At 38.2% G+C, this 27,761-nt stretch overlaps 1 protein-coding gene across 1 annotated transcript; it reads right to left on the bottom strand.

Annotated features, from left to right (window-relative positions):
* On the bottom strand, window positions 1-27,761 carry parp4 (poly (ADP-ribose) polymerase family, member 4). Its single transcript, XM_034886017.1, has 40 exons — window positions 27,630-27,761; window positions 27,250-27,377; window positions 26,839-27,058; window positions 25,360-25,438; window positions 23,673-23,751; window positions 23,477-23,581; window positions 22,237-22,395; window positions 20,647-20,784; window positions 20,295-20,468; window positions 19,630-19,781; window positions 19,291-19,422; window positions 18,527-18,625; window positions 18,102-18,285; window positions 16,970-17,119; window positions 15,592-15,738; window positions 15,279-15,410; window positions 14,424-14,510; window positions 13,503-13,667; window positions 12,972-13,009; window positions 12,191-12,272; window positions 11,392-11,529; window positions 11,076-11,265; window positions 10,328-10,398; window positions 9,141-9,328; window positions 8,818-8,917; window positions 8,314-8,484; window positions 7,639-7,719; window positions 7,170-7,250; window positions 6,971-7,066; window positions 6,707-6,856; window positions 6,430-6,486; window positions 6,259-6,339; window positions 6,091-6,150; window positions 5,443-5,508; window positions 5,216-5,357; window positions 4,982-5,126; window positions 4,814-4,880; window positions 2,546-2,648; window positions 1,698-1,830; window positions 1-1,207 (listed from the first exon to the last, which is right to left on the bottom strand). The coding sequence occupies exons 2-40, from the start codon at window positions 27,373-27,375 to the stop codon at window positions 1,000-1,002; spliced, it is 4,776 nt and encodes a 1,591-aa protein (XP_034741908.1). The 5' UTR covers window positions 27,376-27,377; window positions 27,630-27,761; the 3' UTR covers window positions 1-999.

Here is a 27,761-nt window from a genome sequence, read left to right as displayed (position 1 = left end):
AAATAATTTATAGGATTGTTCTCTATATTTCTCTTTAGGTTTTAGGGGAAGAACAAAAGCAGTTTCTAAAATAAAAAGAGAAGTGTCAAAGCTGGCTTTTCAATCCCTTTTAAAACTGACCTGTCAGCACATGTGCACGCACAATATTTCTGGGTAAAGCCTTGATTTATAAGTTATCCTGGACTTATAAATTCTGCTTTTCTGGCCCTGGTTACATATGCAGCAGGTCAGTCATCACATTTCTCCACTTCTCTGACCTTAGTTGGAAATATTACAAAATTACTTTCACTGCTTCCTTGAAATATCAAGGCACTGCTTCCTGATTTTGTCTAAATTTAACATTCAAACACTCAGAGGAAACCGCACCTCTAGATGCTGCTGTATTACAGCAAATAGTTTTCGTTTTAGTGTAAATTTGGATGGGAATATTCTAAACACACCAATACCCTGCTACTCTTCATGACCTTTCCTTTTATCCTGTTGGAACATGGATAATTTCCCTGTCTGAAGGCTTTGTCATAGACATGCGTACATGTAGAAAGCAGTTCCAAACACCCGGTTATTAGTATATCAGTAAATGTCCAAGCAATGAACCAGGAGAAAGCTAAATCTCCAAACCCCTGCATCAAAAAAGAAACTTAAATTCTTGTATTTGTAAAGTTAAAGAAATCAGATTACTACAGAAATCAGCTGGAGCTGGTTATTTAAGTCTATAAAGTGTGTATACATCATGCATATGTCAGAAAAGAATTGCTAAAATAATCTCATCCCAGTGCAACCTCTATTTCATTCAGTAGAGTATGCGCCCCACGGAGTCCTTGGCAGCGGCTGTGGATTTGAATCCGACCCACAGCTGTGTGTGCCCCCCCCCCACTCCCTTCAAGCTGTCTTGTCAATAAAGACCACAAAAGAAAATGAAATCCCCTCAAAAACGGAAAAGCGTTATAAATTTCTCTCACACTATCTTCTTTTCATGCTCCCTCAGTTATGTTGGCATGCTCAGTGGACCATTAGATTCCCTACTGCCCTCTGCAGGTTCAGACCACTAAGAGGTGAGAAGGGAGGAAGGCCCTCGAAACCCAGCAGCTGACGGGTGGAGGTCTCCCAGCTCACACCAAACTCCAACCGGCTGTAGACGCACGGGTACTGCCGGTCAGCCCAGCAAACCCAGTCCACCGCCCTCTTCACCTGTTCCCACCGCTCGGGCCTGGAAGAACAAGTCAGTTGTTACCAAAACAGGGTAGCTAAACTGGGAACTGACTCCTAAAAAGAAAATTACAATACATGACTCTCACGGCTGAGAACAATGGGTTAAATCAAAAAAAGTAGAATTTTAAGAAGTACATTAAAAGTCATTGGGCATTTTTAGGTTGTGTCTGAATAAACTCCCATATGCTTCCTCTTACAGTTCCTCTTGTGACAATGCAAGTCTTTATGCTTGATTAAGGATACATCATAGCTTGTGTTTTTTAACAACTTTTTATATCTACTGTAGGTTGTAACAAACATGCATTTCTAAGATAACCTCATGTGAATAGGGTTGAGTAGAATTTGCTTCATTAACATAAGACACCTACACTTCCTGTTTTGGACATGCATGTTGATGGCAGGATGTGCCTTCAAGTCTCAACGCACTTGATGTGTTTTTACAAATACCAAGAAAAACTTTATTGAATAATTTTTGGGTTTGGACAGACCTCGGCTGAGTCGAGTCGTCCAGACAGAAGAGCGTACGGAGCAGATTGCCCTCCTTCAGCTTCTCCACCCTCATCAGCTGCAGAACCAGAAGAGTTGCCACCAGCTTCAGGATGTCTTCATGGGCCTTCACACCTACACACACACCACGCACACAATGCATTTGTTCAAATCATTTGTTCTTTGACTCGAGCACTTGAAGAAAAATCTATTACCTTTATTGTATTGGGGTGGAAGCAGAGGTTAATCTTAAAACCTGGGCAAATAAAATCTAAACTCTGCCGGCATAGTTCTGGGGGAGAGATGAACAAATGTTGATTGTGATTTGGGGGACCACTTGCTTCACCAATGACCACTTCCTTCACTTAATTACTGGCTTACAATGCTAATAAAGTCGGTTGAAAGCAGAGGCGTCGCATTAGAACAGACTTGTTTTTCACCACGTTTCTTCTCTTAAGTATATCCACTTTGAATAATGATTTTAAATTCTATAGGAAACTTTTCAGTTTCAAGCCTTTATACCGGTCATATTTCAACGCATTTTAATGATCTAAAAACACACGATTCTAGAGAATAAAAGACATTTTCATCATTTCAACATGAGTCATTAAAATGCATTTGAAACTTCTTCCCATCAGTTTAACCCTAATAAGATCAACCTGCTCTTTGGCAATAGCTTAACTCCGTGTAACGTGCTTTCATTATGTACGTGAGTATGTTTAATGCTTGTTTACTTTCAAGTAAAATTTTACTTTACTTTCAAATTGTGAGTATCTTTCCAGTACAAACCCAATCTACTAGAGGAAAAAAAAATGACACAACTATTTCCAAAGGTTATGAGAGTTCTCACCTAGAGACTGGATGCCCTTGTTCTTCAGGAAGACGTTGGCAAAGAGGTCTGCATCGACATTCATGAGCTCACCCAGTTCTTTGGTTAACTCCCAGTAGCCCTCCTGCAACACACAACGTCACCTTCTTTCAGTTTTTGTAAAACAGCAATTTCCCACTTCCCCAAGGACTACTAGTACAAACAAGCATGGTTATTGTCAAAGACAGCTAAAAAAGAACAACACAGTAATGGATGTTGCTTTGGACAAAAGCATCTACCAAAATAGAAAAGCAATATGTTACACATGTTGTATACACTGTATACAGTACGATTAGTATTGGAATGTTAATGAATAAATGTATTCAAGTTTGAGTTCAAGTACAAATTTGAGGTACTTGTTCTTTATTTTATAAGTATTTTTATGTTTTGATTATTTATATTTTTACCCCACTATATTGCAGAAGTAAAGGTTTTACTTTTTACTCCACTACTTTTGTCTGATCACTTTGATTTTTTCATCTCCTTCCTGTCCAGTGAAGAACATGTATCTCCAGATGTGTAGATGTTAAATGTTTGTGATAAACTAAAGGAGAAAGTGTTCCTTTCCTGAGTTGAGACAATTCTCCTACTTCTTAAAGCTAAATTAAGTCTTTAAAAAGCCTCTTGGATCCGCTGCATAATGCATCGTCAAAAAGCTGAAAACAGGGCTGATTTTCTGATGACATATTAAAACTTTTTAGAGATATGGGGTTCTTACAGGACAGCAATGCTACGAACATATAATGAGCTTATGGAATATGTTGCATTGCTGTAGATTTAACTACCTAACAGTAGGTTATGACATTTTACTGCACAAATGAGTACCTTTATGTTACATACTTGTAGTGCATTTTGCTGATAATACATTATAGAGTGGCAAAGATTAAACAATAAGTTGCCAACTATTAAATGAATCAGCAATTATTTTGATAATTGATTAAACAGTTTGAGTAATTTTTATAAATAAAAGTAAATATATCTCTGATTCCAGATTCTTAAATGTGAATATTTCCTACTTTCTTCACTTCTCTATGACAATAAAACTAGTCTTGTCTTTTTTTGTCCACAACTAAAAGAAAAGAACTGTAAAAGACAGTTCTTATCTTTTAGTTGTGGACAAAACAAGACAGTTAAGGGCGCCATCTGGGGCATCTGGGGCTTTGGAAAACACTGACCTACTTTTTACACAATTTTCACGACATTTTATAGAGCAAACAACTAATCAAGAAATTTAGAAAATAATCGACAGATTCATTAATTATGAAAATAACTGTTACTAGCAGCCCTAATACATTTATATTTAAAGGCGTAATACGTACATATTTACTTGCATTTGAAAAAGCATTGTCACAGTGTGGTATTAGTAGTCTTCTTATGTTTATTTGTATAGGGAAAAGTATTTGGCAAAGATCTATTCAACCCACCACCAGCATTTATATCCTAAACTAATTTGCAAAGCACCTCCCTAGATAGACCCTACTTTTACTTAAGTTAAAGGTCCCATGACATGGTGCTTTTTTGGATGCTTTAAATAGGCGTTAGTCGTACCCTAATACTGTATAATAGGTGGAGGATGGGGGTGTGGCCTTGACCAACTGCCACTTTGCTCGTTTAAAAGCCCTGATGTCTCTCTCTCATTGGCGGGCCAAATTCTCTGGGTGGGCCAAGCAGACAAAGGGGTCGAAAACCTACTCCTTATGACCTCATAAGAGGCAAGAATCCAGATCGTTCCATCTGAGCTTTCACTTTCTCAAAGGCGGAGCAGGATACCCAGGGCTCGGTTTACACCTATTGCAATTTCTAGCCACTGGGGGACCATGGGCAGGCTGGGGGAACTCAAATTTCAAAAAACGCATAAAGTGAAATTTTCATGCCATGGGACTTTTAAGGATCTGAATACATTTTCCACCACCGAGTATGATGGCATTGAAAGGGCTTGTTAAGCAATGATAAACCCTGTTTGGTAAAATGAATTACATTTAATTCAAATAAAATTTTAAACTGTGGCAGAACTGTACACATTTTTTTTTTTAAAGAAACAAAACTGGCTGCTTTTGTATTTGTGTTAAAGTGCTGTAACAAAGTGAGATGTAGTCTTTGCAACAGCTAGTGGTCCTAGTTAGTTCACTTTGATAAACCTTTGTAAAAGCCAACATTTTAACTTGCCAGCAGGACTTAATTTAGTCACAGTTCCACCAGCATACATGACTTCTTTTATAAATTCTTTTTTTTTTTTAAATCACATCTTACCGAATGCTGCATCTGAAAGATCTTTGTCCATCTGACCTGCAGCACTTTAGGATCTCTTGACTTGTACCTGAAACAAGACGATCAGTTGTACAATAAAAAAAACACACATTTACATCCCGAAATACAAACATGAGTTTTCTAAGTAGGAATATTTTTTTTGGAACTCACTCGTGGGCTGCTTGAACTGAGAAAGCCCCATAGCGCACAATTCTCCTCCTCGAACGTTGAGCGCTACGGTTCTGTATATAATCCTGTTCAATGGATTCGTCTTCAGGCAGAAACTCCCTTGTATCAAAAGTCTGTTGTTGGTGAGCTGCAGAATATTGACGTGCAGACTTAAAATAGCGGTGTCCTGTAGATCTAGACATTTCAGGTGAAATGGAGTTATTGGACCTTTCTGACAGACGTTGACTGAAATGTTGTATCTCTGCACTGGATGAACTCGGTTCACCCAGTGACCCACTGCCAAGAGCTGGAATGAAAGCTGAAGGCAGAGGAAGACCAGGAAGACCAGGAAGACGATCAAATGAGCGGGCTGAATGACCTAGGGTTTGTATAGGTGAAGCAACTATTAGACAAGTACGAAGATAAGGAGGAGGAGGAGGAGGGCAAGTGGCCATACAGGGTACCTGTAGGCTTTGCCTACACAAAAATTGGCCATCCACTTCTTTGGAGCTCACTCTGAGTTTCCTTTTCTGGAGCAGAGGAAGAGAAGAAAAGAGAAATAAAGAAAACAAAAAAACAATTCAGAAACATTTTTTTTACCTTAAATGAAAACTGAACCACAATTTGTTTTAAAACAACATTAATAGTTGATTGTAGTTGAATGAATTAGAACAATTACATAAAATATATATTAATATTTTTTACACTTTTTATGCCTATATTTTAACTATTTAACTTTACATTTTTTTTGTCTCAGGTTTAGATTTTTGTTTCTTTTCATTTATAAGCATTGAAAGAGGTGTCCGAGGCCAACAATTTTAGTCCTTTTTTAATGTGCACGTGACACAAAAAAGAACCTTGATCAAGCAAACCTTTGCACAATGACTGCATCAATAAAGCAAATGAATGGAGCAGTATGCATTGTCCAGCTTCGATAATAACATGGATATGATGCCACACAAGGACATGTGATGCTAATTTAAAATTTGTGAACCTATTGGTTGTTAATTACTTTATTTTAATATTTGTCACACTGTCTAGTCATTACAAATTACAGCTCTAATTAAAAAATAGCAGGTGTGCCGCTGCAGCTTGGGCTTGACGGGACTTACCATGGGTGCATAGTGTGCAAGAGCCTTTATTTTGTCTGTCAGACAAAGTCCTTTATCCGACTAGAACAGAGAGAAATGCAGCTCAGAAAAGTGACATTAAGTAAATCACAGCATGTAAATGTGCTCTTTTCTTCTCTCCTAATTACGCTATACACAATGTTACGTTACCATCATTTCATCTGTACAGTCATCATACATATCCGCTGTCACGACGCACGACTCATAATCATCACCAGACTCTGCATCATCCTAAAACAGAGACAAATGCAGCTCATAAATCAATTAGTAAATCACAACATGTACAATGTGCTATTTCCTTATCCCCTGATTACACCATACATAGTATGCTGTTGCCATAAAATCAGGAAGGACATCATCATAGCTCGGGCACTCATCCTAAAACCATCCTTGTGTTTTATCTGCTTAACGGATTTTGTGTAAAGCACTTTGAATTGCCCTGTTGCTGAAATGTGCTATACAAATAGAGCTGCCTTGCCTTGCCTTGCCTAAAACAGAGAGATACAAGCATATCAGAAAGGGGACATTAGTAAAACACACGTAAAACAATGTGCTCTTTCCTTCCCCTCTGATTATATTATACGCAGTGTGACATTACCATCTCTAAACATTCTTCCATCTCCGAAGATGTATCATCCACTTTACTATCCTGAGGAGAAATCCAGCTGATGTAGGGGAGGAAGTCCACATCTTCATCTTGTATTAACTTGGGGATGTCCGTGAAGCCGTCCTCCGTTTGTTCGGAGTCCTAAAACAAGGTAGATGAGTTTGGTTTTGGTTGGGAGCAACAACACTTTCAAATCCAGGGTGTAAAGTCAGCAGGTGAGGGAAATGATTACAAATAACTTTAAATGTAACAAACCCTTTCCTCGATGGCCACAAAGCTGGTGAACTGAGACAGGATGGAGAACTCCTTGCTTAACTCAATGATGAAGCGCTTCAAGTCTGCTTTCTTCCCCTGGAACAGTAATAATAGGTCACTCACACGCACACGCACACATACACGCACACGCACACACACACGCACACACACACACACAGTCACACAAACAGTCACACACCTCATGTTCAGCTTCATTGGCATCCAAGCTTCCGTCTTCGTAATCCCTGATGAGGGCCCTTGCTGTGAGCTTGTGAAGAAACTGAACACACACACACACACACACACACACACACACACACACACACACACACACACACACACACACACACACACACACACATCAGTACATATCACAATCATTGCCTTGTCATAATAAAGACAATCACCAACATCCTGCATTAGTATCTTCAGGGTAAAACAATTATTTGTGTTTGTTCCACAGGCTTGGTCTGAACATGGAAAAGCTGCTTTTAATGTTAGTGCACCTAACTCCTGGAACAATACAGCATTTTCCTTTGTAATTCGGCCGAAAATAGTAAAATCCGCCGGTATTTCCGTCGGCAACAGAGCAATCCCAGATGTGCATATAGAGTGGCTGTAGATTAGTTGAAACTCACTGTTGAGTGTGAATGTGTGTGTGTCCTTACCGTGCCCCTGGTCTTTTGCAGCTCACTGGTCGACACCATGGTTTTGAGTTCCTGACCGCTTAGGTTTCCAAGAAGAGTGGCCTGCGTGAAACAACATCATTTGAGTCATTCATCAAGAAGAAATGTGAAATCTTGGTTGGTTTAAATCTGATTAAATATAATGATTTGCTGCTTGACTGTGTTTTATATCATTCCACATTTAATAATTTCATGTTTTGACTATTTGTCAAAGAAAACAAGCAATTTAAAGACATCAACTTGAGCTCTGGGAAATTGTGATGGGCATTTCTCACTTGTTTGGGGTATTTTATAGACTAAACAATTAATCAAAAGAAAAACTAGATAAATATACTGTAGATAAATAGATGACAGCTAATGTGTAATCTGTGTTCTTTTTGTTTAATGGAATTACTAGTTAATTGTAAAAACAAAAATTTAGATTGATTGCACTTTTCCGATCCGTGAGTTTTTATTACGGAACAATATTAGTTGCATTTGCAATTATATTTTGTTAAGTTTCATCAAAACTTAAATGATTTAAAATGAGTTACTAGTAGCCCTAACAAATATGCATTATAATGCACAGATTCACAAAAATAAAAAAAAATAGCTGCAAGCAACTAAAAAAAAGAAAAGAATTCAGTGGTTTGCAGCTGTGAAAAATAAACTGGGTACCTGAGTGCAGTGCGGAACAAAGCCGTAAACCAAGGTGTGGCAGTCATTGAACAGAGCATTGAGCTGCTTGGGGGCCTGCACAGGAGGGGCCGCTGTTGGGTTAAACTGCTGCCACTTTACTGACACTGAACTGCAGCCGGGAGACGACATGCGCTTCACCTGACATGCCACCTGCAACCAAAACACACAAAACAAAAGGGTAAACAGACGAATCAACAGCGGCTATTATTATTTGAAAGTGTGCATTGGGATTGGAAAAAGGAAATTTGTGGATACTTTGCATATTTACAGAAAGACTAAAATTGCAACAAACTAGAAAGGCACTCGAGAGTGCAGCCCTCTGCAAAGGCTAGCCCTATCTCGCAATGTGAATGCAATGTGAATTATCAAGGGAACACATTTTTCTGATTATTCCGACACCACATGACTACAGCACAAACAATGTTGAAAAATGTGATTATACTATATAACTATATCTGATTAATATAAGGTAGTCCGTCTTACCTTCTCTGCCCAATTGTGTTTTGTTTTTGTGTCAAAGAATTCGTAGGCTCCGCCCCCTGCCCTGGCCAGGGCTCTCAGCATGTGCCGATTGGCTGTTGGGCTGAAAATGACACACATCTTTAAATGTTATGTTATCAAAAGAAACTCAGTGTGCAGAGCTTGGTAGCTGCTGCTGTAGCACGGACAAATGCTTTATTAATTTTTTTTTATGTAAATACATTTGTCTTTAGAGTTCAGAGAGTTTTAGTCTGTCTGTATGCATTAAAAGCCAATGTCCCCCCCCCTCAATGACCCTGTCCTATCCCCCCTAGACCCGTTCAGACCTGAGGCCGCAGGTGAAGAGCCGGCTGTGCTGAGCGTTGTCTCTGAGCAGCTGCAAGGTGAGCTCTGCGTTCTGGATATGGCCGTCCGACAGCAGCAGCAGGTTCCTGACGCCGCGGGATGGAGGCAGCAGGCTGAGAGCTCGCAGAGGCCGCCACAGCTCAGTGCTGCCCCCGACTGGGCTGGAGCTCTGATAGTAAGGAGAGGAGCAAGGCTTTCAGAACACACAGGCATTCAAGTCATATTGTCATAACTGTGATCATTGTAATCAGTGACAATATGTTCCACTTAAAAGGAGAATTCTGGTCCAAGTCAACACATACCTCTGTTTTTCGGAGTGCTGTCAGTAGCAAAAAACCCTGAAACCAATCGGTGCTGTCTACACCGTGTTATCCCCCTGCTAGAATTAGCACCTAACAGGCTTAAAAAGGGTATGTTTTAAAGGAGAAGTGCTTATCTATGTGCAATTATTCCTTCTGAGTTAACACATCAAATCTGACTGCTGTAGATGTGACAGAAAGGCATGAAAGGTGTGTGCACATTAGTAAGCACTTGTAATGACAAATCTAGCAGGAGGATAACACGGTGTAGACAGCAACGATTGCTTTTATTTTTTTTTGCTGACAGCACTCCAAATTGCCAAACAACTGAGCTACGTGTAGAAATCAACCAGATTTCTCATTTAACAGCTACAGATATGTCCACAAAATATTGTCAAAATGGCTGCAAATGAACCACTGCAAAATAAATAAAATATCAACACCAATACAAGTGATTGACTTAATGTCATAGTACGTTAAAACAACAAAAGTTGCAAATTATGGGTGTTTTCCTGTTTTTCTCATTTTGCAAACATTGTGTAAATGTAGCAAAAGAAAACTATATTTGCACAGGTTCAATTACCTGTGCAAAATTCAAAAATTAAATTAAATTAAATGTGTTAACTGATGTTACAGTACATTAACTGATATATTTTAAAAGTTTTTGATGTTGAACTTTTACTAGGTTGATCAAATAAATCAACAGATATTACTACAGGAAAATATAAAATCATCTGCAGCACTTTTTATTTCAAACAATATATGCTTGCTTTATTTCAGAGCTTTGCAACCACACCTCTTAATATTCCTTATGACCATGGCTTCCAGGTTGAACTGCAGTATGAAAGAATGTGCCAGTCATAACTCACCTTGATGAAGCTCTCGGCTGCCGGACGGGCTTTAACATATGGCTGTGCTGCCAGGAAAGCTTCGGTGTGATCTGACAGACAAAACACTGCAAACTTCAGGGAAATACCTACTGACCACTGTAGCACGTTTGCAAAATATATTTTGACCATACATGGAGAGAGGTCTTACAAATGCAGTTCTCTTGTACTGGTGGGAATACTCTTAATATTACATGCAAGGTTTCTCCTGCAAAGAGGAATTTTTGGCGCCTCCCAAAAGAGGTTTTAGCCAGCCCAAAAGGAAAATCAACAGCACCAATTCAGCAGCAATTCAAACTCTCTCTGTATGTGTTTAGGAGCAGTTTACCAAACAATCACTGAACAAGCTGAACAAATACTTACATGTACACGAGAGCCTGGCTGTGCTGGATGCTCCCGGTCACTTTTGTGACCATTTTTTTTTTACCAATTTTGTAAACTGGGGTTACTCAAGCATACTAAACGTGTTTATGAAATTGTCAGAAATTACAGGTAAATGTATAGATTTCTGTCAAATAAGGTAACACAAACCCTGGCATGTTGTATTCAACAATCAGCTCACATAAGATGAAGTTCTAAAACACTCTTGCATGTCAGAATTTGTCAGCGAAAAAAACAGATCATCGAAAAATAGTTACATATTCTCTTATCTTTACAAGTTGTACATCCTCTGTCTATTTTATGCTGTTATCACTACATACACAATAAAAGGTAAAGGGGTCAAACTAACCTGTTCCAAAGAAAATGACATTGAGTCTGAGGTTGCTGTCGAGAGTTTTGAGGACCTGCAGGGCGAGTTTCCGGGCCTGGCGCAGAGACTCTTCCTTCATGGACTCAGACGTGTCCAGCAAGAGGATGACTTCATCGGATGCTGAACTGGAGTTGTTTTCAAAGTCTGGATAGAAAACTAACATGCTAGCCTAGAGAAGAGAGAGAGGGAGAGAGAGGGAGGGAGAGAGAGAGAGAGAGAGAGAGAGAGAGAGAGTAGGCTGAGAAAAAGTAACAGAGTCAGAATAAAAAAGGAAGATGTGCAGACACTGACAGACCTGGCTGTCCTTGTCGGGGTGCTTCTCCACCCACATCCTGGGCAGGTGGACCTCAGACAGAGTGACTGACAGCTGGAAACCTTCCTGACCCATGACCTCTCCTGGCAGCACGCTCACCACCGCCTTACAGTCGGTTCTCTGGAGAATCACACACATACAAGGAAAGAATGAAAAGGTTAAACATGAGCAACATGAAAGGGTTTCCAAGTAATGATCACCTTTTTAACTGAATTAAACTATTAAAAATAGCTGCAATTAACCAACTTTTTAGTATTACAAAAATATCAAACGTATGACATTTCTGCATTAAAAGTGATTCAAAATTTGAACATTTGAAGCTGCAGAGAAATTAACTTTTGATCTGATATAATCCAGAAAAGCATGTTTATTTTCTTGAAGCTGTAACATGCTGATCTTTAGTATTTTGACATTTAAAAGAAATATATAATTATTACAATATTTTGTTAATTATAAAAAATCATCTGCTGATCAATTTATCCAGTTGTTATTTCAGCACTTGCATGTAAGGTAGAGAGTTACCCCAGAACCCCATTAGTGTAAATATAAATATATGAAACAGTAAACACTGCATATTTTCACAACATATAGGCTGTGCAAAGTGACACAGTTTCAACTTCAAAACTTTTTTTAAAGCATGCCTGTATTTCTTCTTCATTTACAGAGACCCAGATCTTCCACGCCAAAGTTATGTGTCACATCCACTGCGCCATTAACGCTCGACAACCATGTACTGTAATATGTGCATAATCCAAATATATGAAACGTTAAAACACCTTACCTTGATCTTGACTTTGTGAGTGATGCACTGCAGGTTGGTGATCTCATGCGGCATCTCAACTGACACGTCCAGAGTGAACTCTCTGAGGAAAAGAAACACTTTGAAGACAGCCTCTATATCAGTGTTGTCAAACGCAACTTCCCCAAGGGCCCCACTGGAAAATTATTATCACATTAAGTCCTGACAAAGTCGGCAAAAGAGGTTCTTAGCCTTTACAGAAAAAAAAGGTCCAACAAAGCAAAAATGTCTGAAAAAGCGCTTAAAAAGTGGCCAAAATGTTCAGGAAAACGTTGTCAAAAGAGACAAAAACTTCAGAAAACATGCTTTATTAACGTGCTTTTATATAGGAGAAAAGTCAAATTTCTTTGACTGTATTGTTGCATGTCTTTAATACATTTAAAAAAGTCTAAAAAGCATCAGCAAAAGTGCCATAAAAACTTCAGAAAAGGCAACAAAAACTAGGTGGTCCAAAATTTAAGGAGAACTCTAATTGATATGTGGGCTAAATGAAAGTCTGCAAGGGGCCGTATTTGGCCCACGCGCCATGAGTTTGACACTTGTGCTCTAGATGCACAAAGTTAAACGGGAAGTGCATATAGGCAAAGACTAGGAGGACAACACACATTTCTATCCAAAATGGTATACTGCATAAATGACAAATGCTTAACTGATTAATAAAAGTGCCAGTAGTTAATTATTTGTGGATTGGACTGGCCAATAGCTCTAATGCTTCACCAAACTACACCACGAGTATTCAGCACTAAAGAGGGCGTCAGCTCACCTTGCCTCATCAGTCACACACACCTTCTCCACAGTGACCTGTTAAGCGATAAAAAACAGAAACAGACAAATAACATTAACAGTCATTTTGCTTTCAGAGCCCCTCACATAACCAAGATAGAAAGACAAAGGTCTAATGCAGTGAAATAAATAAATGAACAGAAAGAGCAACACTTCTCAGCCTCAGGTTATAATTTCTTAGGTGATGAATGGTTCATGTAACAGTAAGACAGCTCAAGGCAAACTGCAATTTTCAATTGAAGACCAAATCTCACTATATTTAAAATTTCATATGTCTAATTGCCTAACTTGTGTTAACTTGAAAACAAATTAACATCCATAAGGAGAAGTAATTAAACAAAATTAGAAAAATGCAAGTATGTGCACACAGTACATTGCACATGCATACATCCTCTGATTGTTTTCTTGATGTTTTTCTGTTCACACAATGGACAGTCAGCCAAAAGATAAATGACACGTGGAGTGAACTGTTTTTAGTTTTAGTTTGGACACACGTCCAGGCTCTCCTTACTTGTGTAGTCTGGTTGAGCGCTGCACTCTCCTGCCACGGAGCCACACTCCCAGGCAGGGAGAAGAGAATGCTCCCGTCCCTGACGATCAGCTCAGACACAAATGTAACTTTAATGAGGACAGTCGCACCGGGCGGAAGATTGCCAACACTGATGGTGAACACATCCTGCAACGAGCACAAAAATCCCTTTACCACAAGTGCAGAAATAGGGTTGCAAAGTAAGAAGAGCTATTCTTGGCACCTCTGGTTCCAGAAGTAAAAATCCTATTCATTTTTTTCCCATACACAAAGTTGCACAAAGTATTAACAACTGCATTAGAAAAAATCTGGTTCTTTGACACAAAGTAGAAACCTCAAGCTTATGTACAAATAAATGTAGAAGTTAACCACGACTCCCAGAGTGCCTTTTGGCAATTTGGATGAATTCAGCAACTGTAATGGCGTTATTTTATTTGCCACCAATCTGATTGTAGCCTCTGGCTAGATTCTTCTCCACGGCTGTGGCACATGGGTGTTGTAATATTTAGAGTTGCCCGTTAAATTATTATAAAATATTTTAAATTATGGATAAAAACGGATTTCTCAGAAACAATAATCTATAAGATTGTTACATTTACATTGGTAGAGTCCGGTTTTTCATGTTTAGCAACGTTAAGGCTATTGATGAAAGAAATTGTTTTTTATGGGAATACAAAATAATTAGAAAACACCTTCTTAAACACAGTTCCAACTTCGGATCTTTATACCCTTTTATTGATTAATTTAATTATTCAATGACATTAATAAAATACTGTGAAAAAATATATATTATATCCTGCAATACTGATTGATCAGTCTATTATTTCAAAATTAGAGATTTCCAGATTTAGAGCTTGAAAGCACGATGATATGCGTTTGACAGAGTGCACAGGGTGGACATACGGGGGCGTCCTGGTCCATGAGGTAGGCGCCATGGCCTCTCTCAATAGCCTGCTTGTACTCCCTGCGAGCCTGCTCTTTCTCCTTCACCTGAGATCCAAACAGACAAAAAAACAAATTTGATTTTACAAATAATCCTCAGTTTTGTACTGGTGGGTGAGGTTGGCTGCCTATAATACAATGACATCCTGAAAATGTATCTGATCACTGAGAAATCAATCAGAAAAGAGAACAAAGCAACAAAGACAAGAAAAATACTTCACTGTATTTAACAGCATCTTAAGTGATCAAATGGATGCAAACTCCAAATGGTTGGGTGGGGAAGAAAAATAGATACAGCATAGTGTCACAATATTTTCCATACCAATACACAGATGCCAAGTATAAATCTTTTGTTTTATATGTGTTGGTCAGTTTGTCTGCTTGACAATCCCATTTTGCAGCAATACAATTTAAGTGAGATGAACAAATAGACATGTATTTTTTTTAGATGAAACAAATGTCCTTTTGGGGACATCATTTGAAATTGGGAAAAATTTGAAGTTGGAAAAAAGGTAATAAATTGCAATATATCGCAGAATACTGCAATATGTTTAAAATCGCAATATTGTATAGTGACAATATCATATTGGGAGGCGTCTGGTGATTCCCACCCCTACCTGTGAATCTGGCTTTTAATGAAACTGAACTTTTACATTTTCTTCTGTGTCATTTACAAAAGGGACATTTACAATATAATCTCGGTAAACATCTGAGAATAATTATAAATATTAAAGAAATAGGATAAGATATAGAGGAAATACTGCATCTGGATGTAAATAATAAAAAAAAGTGATAAGAAAAATTAAGTCAAGTTACCTGTCCCACCACATGTTTCCCATTGATGAAAGCTTCAAATCCACACACTGCTGCAGAATCATCTAATGGGAAGACATATTTTGCCTCAATGGGAACAGGGCTCAGGTTGGTGTATTTCTGGAAAATGATGACCTGAAAAGATGACCGAAAGATCAGCTGAGGAAAGATGAGGCACATATACTATATATGTGCTTTATTTGAGATATGAGTCAGTAAACTCAGCTGATGATGCTTTTTTAGCATGAATCGAACCAACCAGCTGATCACTGAGGCGTCATCAACAGGAAAAATGAATGAGCGGTTTATTTTTCACCTGAGAAAGCAGATCCATCAGCTTGCACTTCACGTGGACAGCCTGCAGAGGGAGCTGCTGACCAGAACTGTCCAACAGCCCAGCTTTCACATCCGCCAGTGGGTTTTTGATGGTTTCCAACCCCTCATCCAAGCTACACTCTGGAGCGACACAGACACAGACACAGACACATTTTTTTTGCTTGTAATACAATTGCAACAACACAGATCTCTTAAAAATCAAACTCAGGTTTAACTAATTACAAATTAAAGTGACCAAAAGTCTCTATTTTGCTATTGTGTCTTACGGTATATAATAGACGTTATGTGAGATCATTACTTTATTCAGGTTTAGATTTTAGATCATTTAACAGTTAATAAAGGCTTGCAGACTTTCTTGGGGAACACTGTCAGTGCAGTTACTTCTGCCTGGAAATGTGATCAATCCTACGATGTGATTTTCAAGACAAAACATCTTTGGTGTTAATAGTTGTCTTCAAAATGTTTTTGATAATATGGGAATGCCAGAATGTGGAGATGCGTAGTATAATGCCTTTAAAATCTCTAGGCAAAATCACTGCAAAAAGGAGGTTTTGTTTACAATCATTTGCAAATTTGAGGGCCAATAACGATATACATTCCTTCATACAGAAGCCACTGATAGACAACCCTTGATCCTTTTAATGACAAACATTGTGAGGATTTGGTGTCCCCTTGCCCAATAAGAACAGTTCTCTCATTAAGATATAAACAGCTAAAAACTCTGCCTTATTTTGCTTTCCTGCTGTCTGAGATAAAACACTCCCTAATTCACCTAAGTGGGCTGCAATACTGTACTTTGATGATATTATGCTAACAACACAATTTATTAACTTTATCAAAGGGGTTTTTCAATCATGTTTTATTAATGCTGTCAGTTAAACATGTTATTAACGGTGTCAATTTTTATAGTGAGATTAACGTTCTTTTTGGACTATTTTAGCTAGCTCCCAGCTAATCCTACCTTGTACTGACCAAAGTTGGAGAAAGAGTTATCTAGCTGACGTTATCATTACCTAGCTACTGCGCATTTGCAACTCCCAATAAAGATAGTATAGAAGTGTGATGTCTCACTCTGTAGCTAAACCCAAACTCACAGGGTGAAAATAGGATCTGCAGCAATGTGCAACACAACAAAAATATGGTGATTTTTGAAAATAAAACCATGTAAACCTATTCTGGTTTAACCTCAATATACAATTAAGAACCTAAAAATGAGCATAATATGGGCGCTTTAAATATTTTAATCGTTTGAACGCACTAGTTTTAATCCGTCAACTGAAGAAAAATCATGAACAATTTGTTGATCAATATCAGATTTGATGGTTATATAAACATATAACCTTTAGGATAACTATACCTGTTTCTTGCTGGTCTATAGAGGGCAGACCCAGCTCAGTTGAAGTGTTAATGGCAGGACTGAAGTCCTTCAGTTGTTCTCCCTCGACGCTGAACTGAACCACATACTTCAGTTTCACCTGATCAGGACTGTAAACCACGTACTCGTCGTCCTGGAGTAGGATCATATACAGTACACAGTTAGCGTGCACACAGGCATAGAAGTCTAGACGTGTTAGGGCTGAGAGATGTCACATATGATCACAACAAGTCCGAAGGTATACTCCCATTAAGAGTGTGCCAGTATATTTTAAGCATTAAACTGCTGCTTATAGACAATACTTACACACAAGACAGTTTTAACGGACAATCACTTAGTCACTCACCATTTCATTTACACACGTCTGTCTTCATTAAAGTATGCTACTGTGGAATTGTGGTTTTCCTATTATACATCTTGCCATCACACTGAACCTCGTGGTTTAGTATATCTCCAGATTAGAAACTTGTTTATGAAACCTGAAGTGTGTTTTAACATGGTGCGCTGACTTTAAGCTGAAAGACAAATATGCAGAAATAGTCTGCAGTTTTTGAGAGGGCGCAGTAGGTGTTGTTAGACATCTCTTATGCCAAATCTAAGAACAGCTTTAGCTCTTTTGTGGCATAACTAAGAACAGCTCTACCTTGTCTGGGTTGAAGGTGAAGCCCACTATATAAAATGGGATGATTTAAGCCATTCCTTGTCGGACTCTGAACCATCATCCAGCATGGGGCAGAGCTCTGTCCTCTCAGTTGAAACTATTAACTTTGTGAATTCTGTTTTGTTTGTTGGTGATAAATACATAGACAAAGACGCCTTTGGTCTCATCAAACTACTATTTCATCATTCCTCATGCTCATCACTTTCCACTGCATGCATCCTTTTATTCAATTATGTTTTCTCCTCTTCACGGTTAAGTTAAAACTCTAAACCTTGTGTTCACATGGCCGCATGGCAAGGGATCCAAATCAGAATAAAAAAATCTTAGATGTGAATCAATTTGATCACATTCATCATCTCATAATCACAATCTGTGTCCGATTTTACAGCTAATTTAGATATATGTCCATCCGTCGATTTATATTCCACCTACATTCACACGCAAACACTCCTACCTCAAACTCAGAGGGAGTGTTAGGGGTGCAGCGGACCCCATGCACGCTGTGGTGGCCCTCAGGAGCCTGGGTCAGTGTTAAGTCTCTCTTGTGTACCCGCCCGCATCGTCCCAGCGCCACATCACACACCAACAGCAGCCGAGAGCCGTCTGTCTCACTGGGCTTGGAGTATTTCAAGCTTGTGCTGTGGATGGAGAACATAGAGAATAGAAGTCATGCTTATATTACTAAAAATGACTGGGTTGTTACCCTCTAGGGTTCCCAGATTATAAAAAGGTTTTATAATCTACAACAGACTCACTAGTACAGTATCGTCTACCTTTAAATGAATATTCATAGGCACGCAGGCAAGATGTTGTTATATGCCAAAACTAATTGAATATTGTTATGGAATAAGACTCATCAATTTCAGATTTTCTACTAACCTCATGGAATCACTAAAGTAGATTCCACTTCCCAGATTACCAACGTCAGTTCTCTCTATCCCATGATGCTCCACTCCAACACGGGGCAGCAGCAGACCACTGAAGAGAAAGTGAAAATACTATGTTACATAATAAAAGTCCAAGTCAGATTTCTTTATTTTTCTGCTGAAGCTGTACAGTAGACTTACACTATAGCATACCTGTCTGGCTGTCAGCATTACTATAACATCATATCACTAAGAAATATATGAAGGAATAGAAAGAAGACAACAAGCTATTTTATAAAATATTGATTAACTGATTTAAATTGTGAATAAGTTACCACATGATTTACTGCATAAAACTAATGACATTTTACTGCATACAGTATATTTGTACAGACTAAACTCCAAATAGCACTAGAGGGCTACTGCTTATTCCTTTAAACTTTATTTAAGCAGAAACCCTGTAGGGGGATATTGGGAAAACTGCACTTAAACAAACGTATAGCCAGTGGCCTTGGTAGCCTATAAATTCTAATTAAATTAAAGCAAATTATCATATAATGTTTCTCTGGTGGTACATTCCCATACTGCACACAGTTTTTTTTTTATATACAAAAAGCAAATTTTTATCTGAGAAAATTTGCGAGAATACCTGGAATTATCCAACAACAGCTACAACTGAATCACAGGACGATCACTTAGTTAAAATGGGATATAGTGTATAAATACATTGTATATAATTGTGTGTGTAGATATGTGTATTTGTCTGTGTGATCTCACCGAGACAGCAGTCCCACAAAGTTGCTGGGGCTGGAGGAATGGAGAAGGGGCTTAATGTTCCCAATGTCCCTTTTAAACGTCTGTAGCTCCACCCCTCTGCTGACACACAGAACCTGATGGACCTGCACCTTCCTGCAAAGCACAGATCAAAACATGGCAGTGAGATGAGACTCAACTGAAAAATCAAATATAATTTATAGATGTATATGGATGGTATTTATTTATTCACAAATGTGCAACAGGTTTTGTAAATAGAAGTGTGTGTTTTGGCGTTTAGAAGCACTGCATCACTGAAAATGGGTTCTGCTTCCTCCAGGACCTCAGACATAAAAGCATTACCTGTCCTGCAGCAGAGCGGTCACAGCCTGAAACTCGGCGGTGCCAGGGGGGACAGTCTCAATGCTGCACCTCAGAGCACGGTACTTCCCCAGACAAGACGGCGTGGGGCATCTCAGAGTCATCTCGCTCACATTCAGAACATCTTTGATTAACTTGAAAAAAAGAAAAGATTGTTTTCACGTTAGCTTGGATATTCCCAGGGGACAGTGGTGTCTTGTGTTTGTGGATGTAAGGTAGTGCCATGTATTTCAGAATTTAAATGGGGGTGCTCAAACGATTTAAACGTTTTGTGTTTACTGTTATCGTCTGTTGATATTTTGAGGTCAAACTGTAAAATGTTAATAAGCTACACATTATAATTTTTTTGAAACAAAATAAGACATTATTTTATAATACTTCTTCATCACAGATGTTTTGATTACCATACAATAAATGTACATATAAATCCTCTTGAGTTCCTTTGTGGACAGCATCATGGGATAACAGTGTCCATCAACAGCACATTCATCTGTTTTTTTAACATGCTAACTGACTGATTTCAGTATGTTTAATACACGCCCCGGACTCAAAACCTACTTATTAAGCCTTCTTATTAAACCTACATGATTGTTTGTTTATTTATTTCTATCGTCTTTATGTCTGTGCATGTGTGTAAGCTCTCTTACCTGACAGAGGTCCAGTTTCTGAGAGATGAACTTGGCAGTGGGAGACAAGTGAACCAGTGGTGGTTTGTGCGGCAGCAGGGTGTAAACCTCACTAAGGAGGGACTTCACCTCATTAATATTTCCCTCTCTCAGCTTCCTCTGAGCCTGAAGCAACAATCCCTCCGCCCTGCTCACCTACAAACACACACACAAGCACACAATGCATGGAGCACAAAGCGTAACATAATGAGAGTCATGATTCGACTTTCTTTTTTGAAACATGAAACAGACAACAGGCTAATGGGACAGCTTATTTTACGAGTTTGACTGCAGACTGAGATTTTGTAGAACAGTCCACAGAGAGAAACCTTACATCGTTGAGGCTGAGCTTATTGATAGGAACTCTGAGGATGTTGCTAAGGCAGCCCAGGGCCTCAGTCCACAGCAGCTCCACAAATACGCCCACTTCCTGTGATAAGCTTCCTGTGTTCAGCTTCTCCTCCAGGAGGAGCTGCCAGTCAGAAAAGACACATGTTAAACAACTGATCAGCTCATTAGCAGTCACTCAGACATCAGATATCATAAGATATCATAACAACACAAAGTCTAGCTCCAAATCATGCAAAATAAGATACTATTGTGAATCAGAAAATACCTTTGCCAAGTCGGAACAAAAAAATGTGTGCAGAACATACTGTAAACCTAGTACACAAGAATAGTCTTTAAAGCAGTGTGTTGTAAGACCTGGCTCTCTCTTACGTTCCTGTATATTACAATAGGTTGCTTTTAAAGTTTGGTGGTATGGGGCTTATCAGGCTACGACAGAGTCAATATAGTTCAATTCACTTCCATTTTATATATATAATATCAAATCATAACAAGAGTTACTGTATATCAGGACACTCTACAGATAGAGTAGGTCTAGAGCACACTCTATAATTTACAAAAACTCAACAATTCCATTAATTCCCCCAAGAGCAAGCACATTCAGTTACAGATATGTAAACCCCAAGACAATTATGCAGTGTAAAGTATTATTATAATTTGGATTTTTTTTTTTTTTTACTATGGTGACTGACAGTAATGTGGTGTTATTATCCTTAAATATTATATCTTAATTACTGCTTAATTAGTGAAACGATTAAAATATTTAATTGCGATAATCGCATTAACATCAAAGCTTACTCGCAATTAATCACACTTTTTATCTATTCTAAATGTCCCTTGATTTTTTTTTGTCCTATTATTTTTTTCTAATTTTAATGTTCTTATCAACAAGGAAAAGTGGATCGGCTTGCTTTGTGCAAATGTTTTTTTATTGAAAACAACATTGGCATATAACCTACTGTAGTGTTCAATTTCACACGCAACATTCTCACTTGGAGCAAATAATCTCATACACAATGAAACACTGTCCATCAATAAAAGGGTGAAATTAATACTTTTACATGGGGGGGGGGGGGATAATTGACATCAGCGGTAATAGTTGTTGCAACACCATGTGAAAAAAAACAGTAGTAAAGTATGCTAGGCCAAAAAGAACGTTAATCTCCCGATAAAAAAATTGACGCCGTTAAAATGGGTTTGCGTAAACGCGGATAATTACGCGTTTAATTGACAGCATTTATCTTAATGTGTAATATTGGGAAGATTTATTGACACAGCATAAATTATTTTAAAAGTAAACTAAAGAGACATCTCAAAGTGTTTGGCCAGAAAATTGACTTAAAAATAGCTACATGTTGATACTGTATGCTCAGATTTGAATAAAATACAGCTACTTAAAACATGTAATGTTGTAATAAAATTAAGCAATTACGCTAAAAATTACAATGCCTTACAGCAAAGCATTCTAAGTAACAGTATGGTACTCTTATAGTTGCCTGCAGCTTTTATTTTCTGGCTTAAGACTAATAAGACAGTCAGTAAAATGTGTGTAAATGTTGAAGCAAGTGTGTCGGACCTGTTGAAGGGGGGCGGAGCCCAGGTCCCCGGCCTGCGAAGGCGTGTTGTTCCTCAGCTGCAGACCAGTAGCCTGCAGTTTGTCTCTCAGGGCCTTGTACACCTCCAGAGCTTCCTCTGAGGTGGACACAAACACCAGCATGTCTCTCACTGCTGCCTTCTGGTAACACAAAAAAAACACAGGCATGTGTTGTTATTTTATTTTTTTCAACATGCAAGATATTCTTCTACTAAACCCTCATGTTGTCCTCTGGTCAAATTGACCCGTTTTCCTATATCAATGTTATTTTTAACCACCCCATTGTGAATACCCCAAATAACATGATTGATTCCACACAACTCTCTTTGGCAAATACAAATCAAATCTCTACTTTCATTAATTTTGGGGCGTCTTATTCAATTTTATAGCATTAGGAGAGAAGAAATTGAAGTGGTTTTGAAACAGTATTGCGTAAAAGTTGACATATAAATAATTCCTAATTTCTGGTTTTCTAAGTCAAACATTAGGTATTATTTCCTGGTTTATTGAGGTTTATTGATAGTACATTCCAAAAATAACTGTAAAATTAAAGATAATAAGTTAGTGTTACATAGTCTTAAAAGTAACAAAAAAAAGTGACAAACATTGAAAAAGGGGTTGAAAAAAGGGACAAAAACGTAAGAAAAAGTTAAAAACATCAATTAAAAAGCGTCCACTAAAGTGTTGACTTTCAATTTCGACGGGAAGACAACAGAAGGGTTATGTCTGACTTGAGTCCAACATGTTCAGTGATTGTTACTCTGACGGGCCTAAACAATTTGGAAGCAGTTTTTTGGTATCCAAGTCAAAAAACAATTTTAGAATTACACTATTACAAATACCTATTAGCTTCAGATTACTTCTACCGCATAAAATGAATGACAGCATGCAAGGCATAGAGGTCACTTACAGTAGATAGATCAATAAAACGTCTAACATTATAATATGCAAGTTTCTAAGCAACATGAGACTTTGTATAAATCTGTTATGACAAATAACAGAGTGCAGAACCATCATGAAATTATAAGTATATCACTTAAGCACAAAAACCTCAACAATTTAGTATGGGGGAAACAGGAAAACAGCAAATTAAGACAACACAGATAAACATTAGAAAATTAGAGCAAATAAAGATGTTAAAACTAGCAAAATAGGGATATGACAGATATTTACAGTGTGAGGCACTGTATACATTGGTGGTTGAAGTTATAGGTCTTCCTACCTTGTTTCCAATATCATCCTTGCAGTACCTGACCACACGGTACTGCTGTCCTTTCTCTCCTTTGTAACTCTGCAGCTCCAGCACACACCAAGTCTTGCTGTTTATCTTGAGAGAAATGTATATTATTAATATTAGTAATGGAAGCACTGCTGTAGCAGCAGTAGTGGAGAAGCAAAACATAACTAAGCATATTTACCTTTTCAAAGATTGAATACTTAGCCACTTGGAAATGTTCCGGATACGTTGGAAGATCAAAATCAGTTTCATTATAAATTCTGTAAAATGTAACAATTGACAACAAAAAATTCAAAGATTAATGCAATTTGTGTATGTCATTTGAAAAACCATTTCTGCAAGAACTGTGACCAAATGACTTGGTTTTAAAACTCTTGTGATGTGTTGTGTCCAGTTGTTTCTACCACCATGTGATAAAGTATAAAGTAAGAGCAGGGGTTATTCTACTAGAGGTGAAACTACATGTTTGAGTGGATAACACTGACATTTGGAGGAATATCTTAACATTTTGTATGAAAATTACTCTAATGGTGGACTGCATTCTCAATTTGCAAAGCGGCCCCTGCCTGTGAGTGTGCAAAAGTTACTCTATGCAGTACTATAATCCATCATATTTCTTTAAATGAAGAAGAAGGCAAATTAAGAAGAATTAGGCTTTAAAAGGTGCCCTGCCACACATATTTCATTACTTTGTGGTAATGTCTGAAGTACTACCATAGACTCTTTAACCATTCATTGTAGAAAAAATGCCTTGGTTACCTTGTTTCAAGCCATTCTAGCGTGGTATAGAAAGCCTGCAGGAAGACTCAGCTCAATTTGTGCCGGTTCTAATTGATATTCAACTAACTAGGCTGCTTGAACAGCTAGCCAATGAGAATCAGTATCCTTTACCGAGCTCAGGCAACATGACATCCGACTGAACAGCTTTTGTAATAGGTCTGATTGCTCCTCTTATTTCTTTTCAGTGGCTAGAGCTGACATAGGAGGTAGCAGTTCATTTTCATATTCACAACATAACATAACACACACACACACAAAAAAAGTGCATTGCATTTTCTGTCTGCTCTTAGACATCACCAGGAGAATTTAAACTAATTTCAACCTCCAGGCTTCATTCTTTATATATTTGCCAAGCCTCTGCGAGGAACATCCAATACGCGCACACACACACACACACACACACACACACACACACACACACACACACACACACACACACACACACACACACACACACACACACACACACACACACACACACACACACACACACACACACACACACACACACATAAACCTTCATTCCAATAAAACGCCTAAAAGGAACATCTTGTCTGCATTCTAATCGATGCCCCCCTGGTTGCCACAACCTTTTAAAGACCAGCCAAATACACAGTCCTCCCTAATCACCAAAACAAGAATCCTTGAAAAAATATCACATTAATAGATGCTGGTTAAAGGTGACTTATACTCGTACTTGGGGACATGTACTCTGTTACATTCCACTGGCAGTTTCCCAGATCATAAAATGTCCATATAATGGTAACTAATCATTTAATGTTAACCCTGTCAGCTAGATTCAGTTAAATCTGTAATTATTATTGAATTTGTTGTGTTTTATCCAACAAACAAATGTTGTGTTATTGAACTTATACAAGGGTTTTAGTTGTAGTAGTTTATTTCCAAAAATACAAATACAAAACAGATGTGTGTGGCAGGACACGTTTAAAAATGCAACTGTTACCATCTGTACAATGAATATGATTTGACTCAATGTCATTATCTCCTTTCATCACTAACCCCACAGTGTTAATAAAACACACTACAGTGCAAATCCAGAATAACATGAGGATGATTCTTATTCCCACCTGAACATTTCCAGAATGTTTCCACTCCTCTCTGGAGACCCTGCCTTCTGATGGTCAGAGTCCACAGGCTTGGCTGGGCCTTTGGACAATGCACAAGACAGAACACATGAACATGAACGACACACCTCACTTTACTTGTTCTGCAATAAATGCATTTAAACCTAAGTACACACAGGTTCTTTAAGCAAGGTGACATATGGATTACAAATGCACTTCACAAAGAGATTGTTACACAACACTGGTGCAGGTTTGACTTTGCTCCATTGAAAAAAATCTCACTGCGTAACAAAGTAAAGTAAGCACACACCTGATGAGCAAACACACTCTTTATCTAACCTAAAGGCTGCTATGTAGTTAAACCTGCTGACTGAGTGCACTGTGTTTTCAGAATATCCATATGTTGATGTGGAAACAAAGTAGGAGGATAAAACAATTGAACCTTGTGTGAGCCATGCATGAAATTAAATGAGTGAGTCATTGCGTTGGAACTGGGTGGAGTCTTGCTATAGATTAAGTTACTCCGCCCTCTGTTATTGGCTGTACTGGCTGTGTGACAATAAACCAAATGAAAGATTATCATTATACATTCGCATATCTCTGATTGCACAAACAGTGTGAAAACCTGCACTATGTACTCTGCTCGTTTTTAAACATCAGAACTTTAGAATATTGAAAGACAATCATGTTTATTTACATCAGTGTTAGGGGTGTACTGTTTTCATGGTTTTTTTACACAGCATGGAAGATCTTCTGGCCAGGCTCCAAGGCAAACCTAATTCCGATTTGCCCAGCCCTGGTCCTGTTCCAGCTTTGTTTTGTGGCAGCATTGGCAGAAGGGTGATTTCCTGTTTTGGTAACTTAAGTCTACTTTGAGTTTGACACATTTGTATTTGTCTATCCAACCATAGCTATTGCTACATAATGCTAAATGGTCAATTGTTTATTTGTTTCAAACAAACAAGACACATACACGACCACACTTTCTGTATCACGGTAAAAAAGACATCTATTCATTTATTTTTATGACTAACGAGGGCATTTTGAAATGTTGCCATGATACAAAGACCAGAACTTCCTGGACCAAGAAGAAGAAATGTTTTCTTTTGCCAATACTTATTTAACTGATATGGATGCTCTGCATTTGTAATGGGCCACATTAGAATGCTATGTACCAGTATAAACTGTAATAATCATGACAACATGTGTTCTTAAACTTGGTTTAGAAGATTTGTTATTTCACAAAGAATTTGAATTCCCATCCTGATTCCTGACATAACAAAATTCCAGTAAAACATTGCTACATTACGCGGGTTTAAAACCAACAGTAAGCAACATGTTTCACGTGGACCTGACTACAAAGTTATTTTTGCAGCTGAAACATAAATCTGTGTGCAACATTTTTTGACACAATTTGTTGCATATAGCATCTGCCCCTGTGTGCTTTGATGGAGACAATCACTGCCTATATAAGGATAATACCTTGTTTTGAGAGTGGACTTTGCATCATCGAGGAGAAAGGAAGATCAAGTGAAAGAGCAGAGGAAATGTCCAGCTTGTATTCATCCACAGGCAGAAGAACACCTCTCTCCAGACAGCTGTACACATAATCCACCCCGACCACAGGCGTATTGTATTTTTGAATGCTACGCAGCCTGTTGGAGCTCAGGTTGGATACGTTACTGGTCACTATCAGAGAGCACTGTGGGAAATCAAGGCAGAAATCAAAAAGCAAGATGTGATTTTTAAGACTGTTTATGAACATTGTCCCACTAGGACTAGGACAATACAGTATAATCATGCAAGCCGCACCCACATTAATCATGTTGGAGGAGCATGTTTAATTTTTTTAAAGACCTTAGCTGCTGGGGAATAATCACATGAACATCTGACCTGTTTATTGACCACAAAGGACATGTGGCCTCCATTTTCTGTTACTGCTGATTTCAGCTTAGTCTTCTCCTTGAAGGGCAAAGTTTTCAGCTCAAAGAGCATGGAGCAGTTCTCAAACACAGCCATGCCTGTAAGGAGATGACACAAATGACGTAGTTGTTACTTTAAATGACGTTAGCTGTCAAATTGGGTTCTTGTCTTCGCCAACGACTATAAAAACAATGAGGAAACCAAGCACTTAACACTGTAAGCAAAGTAACGAAAGGTGCCCTAACATTCCAACAAACTGTATAACTTACAGTGAAAACAGGAGCTTTCGATAACATTTTTACGATTTAACACGATGTTACGTCAGCGTAAATAAAGGAATTGAGGCTTACTTGACAGTAATTATCCAGGTGATATGCTGCGGTTGCTGTCAGAAAGTATAGGTGGACTGACGGTTCCTGTTTTGGATGAAAAATACACACAGGATAAGGCACTGCTGTGTACTAGTTTATTATACAGCTCTC

The sequence above is a fragment of the Etheostoma cragini genome, chromosome 11 (assembly GCF_013103735.1).
Source record: "Etheostoma cragini isolate CJK2018 chromosome 11, CSU_Ecrag_1.0, whole genome shotgun sequence".
NCBI classification, from domain to species: domain Eukaryota; kingdom Metazoa; phylum Chordata; class Actinopteri; order Perciformes; family Percidae; genus Etheostoma; species Etheostoma cragini.
This window is presented reverse-complemented; position numbering and strand designations above follow the sequence as displayed.

Bases quoted from the DNA above. Each gene is read 5' to 3' on its own strand.
- parp4 (XM_034886017.1), bottom strand. From the start codon at position 27,375: ATGGCTGTGTTTGAGAACTGCTCCATGCTCTTTGAGCTGAAAACTTTG. The intron at 25,439-26,838 runs GTATTATCCTTA...CATTGTCCAAAG, and splicing joins AAGTCCACTCTCAAAACAAG to GCCCAGCCAAGCCTGTGGAC. The intron at 20,469-20,646 runs GTAAGGTTTCTC...GTGTGTTTGTAG, and splicing joins ATAAGCTCAGCCTCAACGAT to GTGAGCAGGGCGGAGGGATT.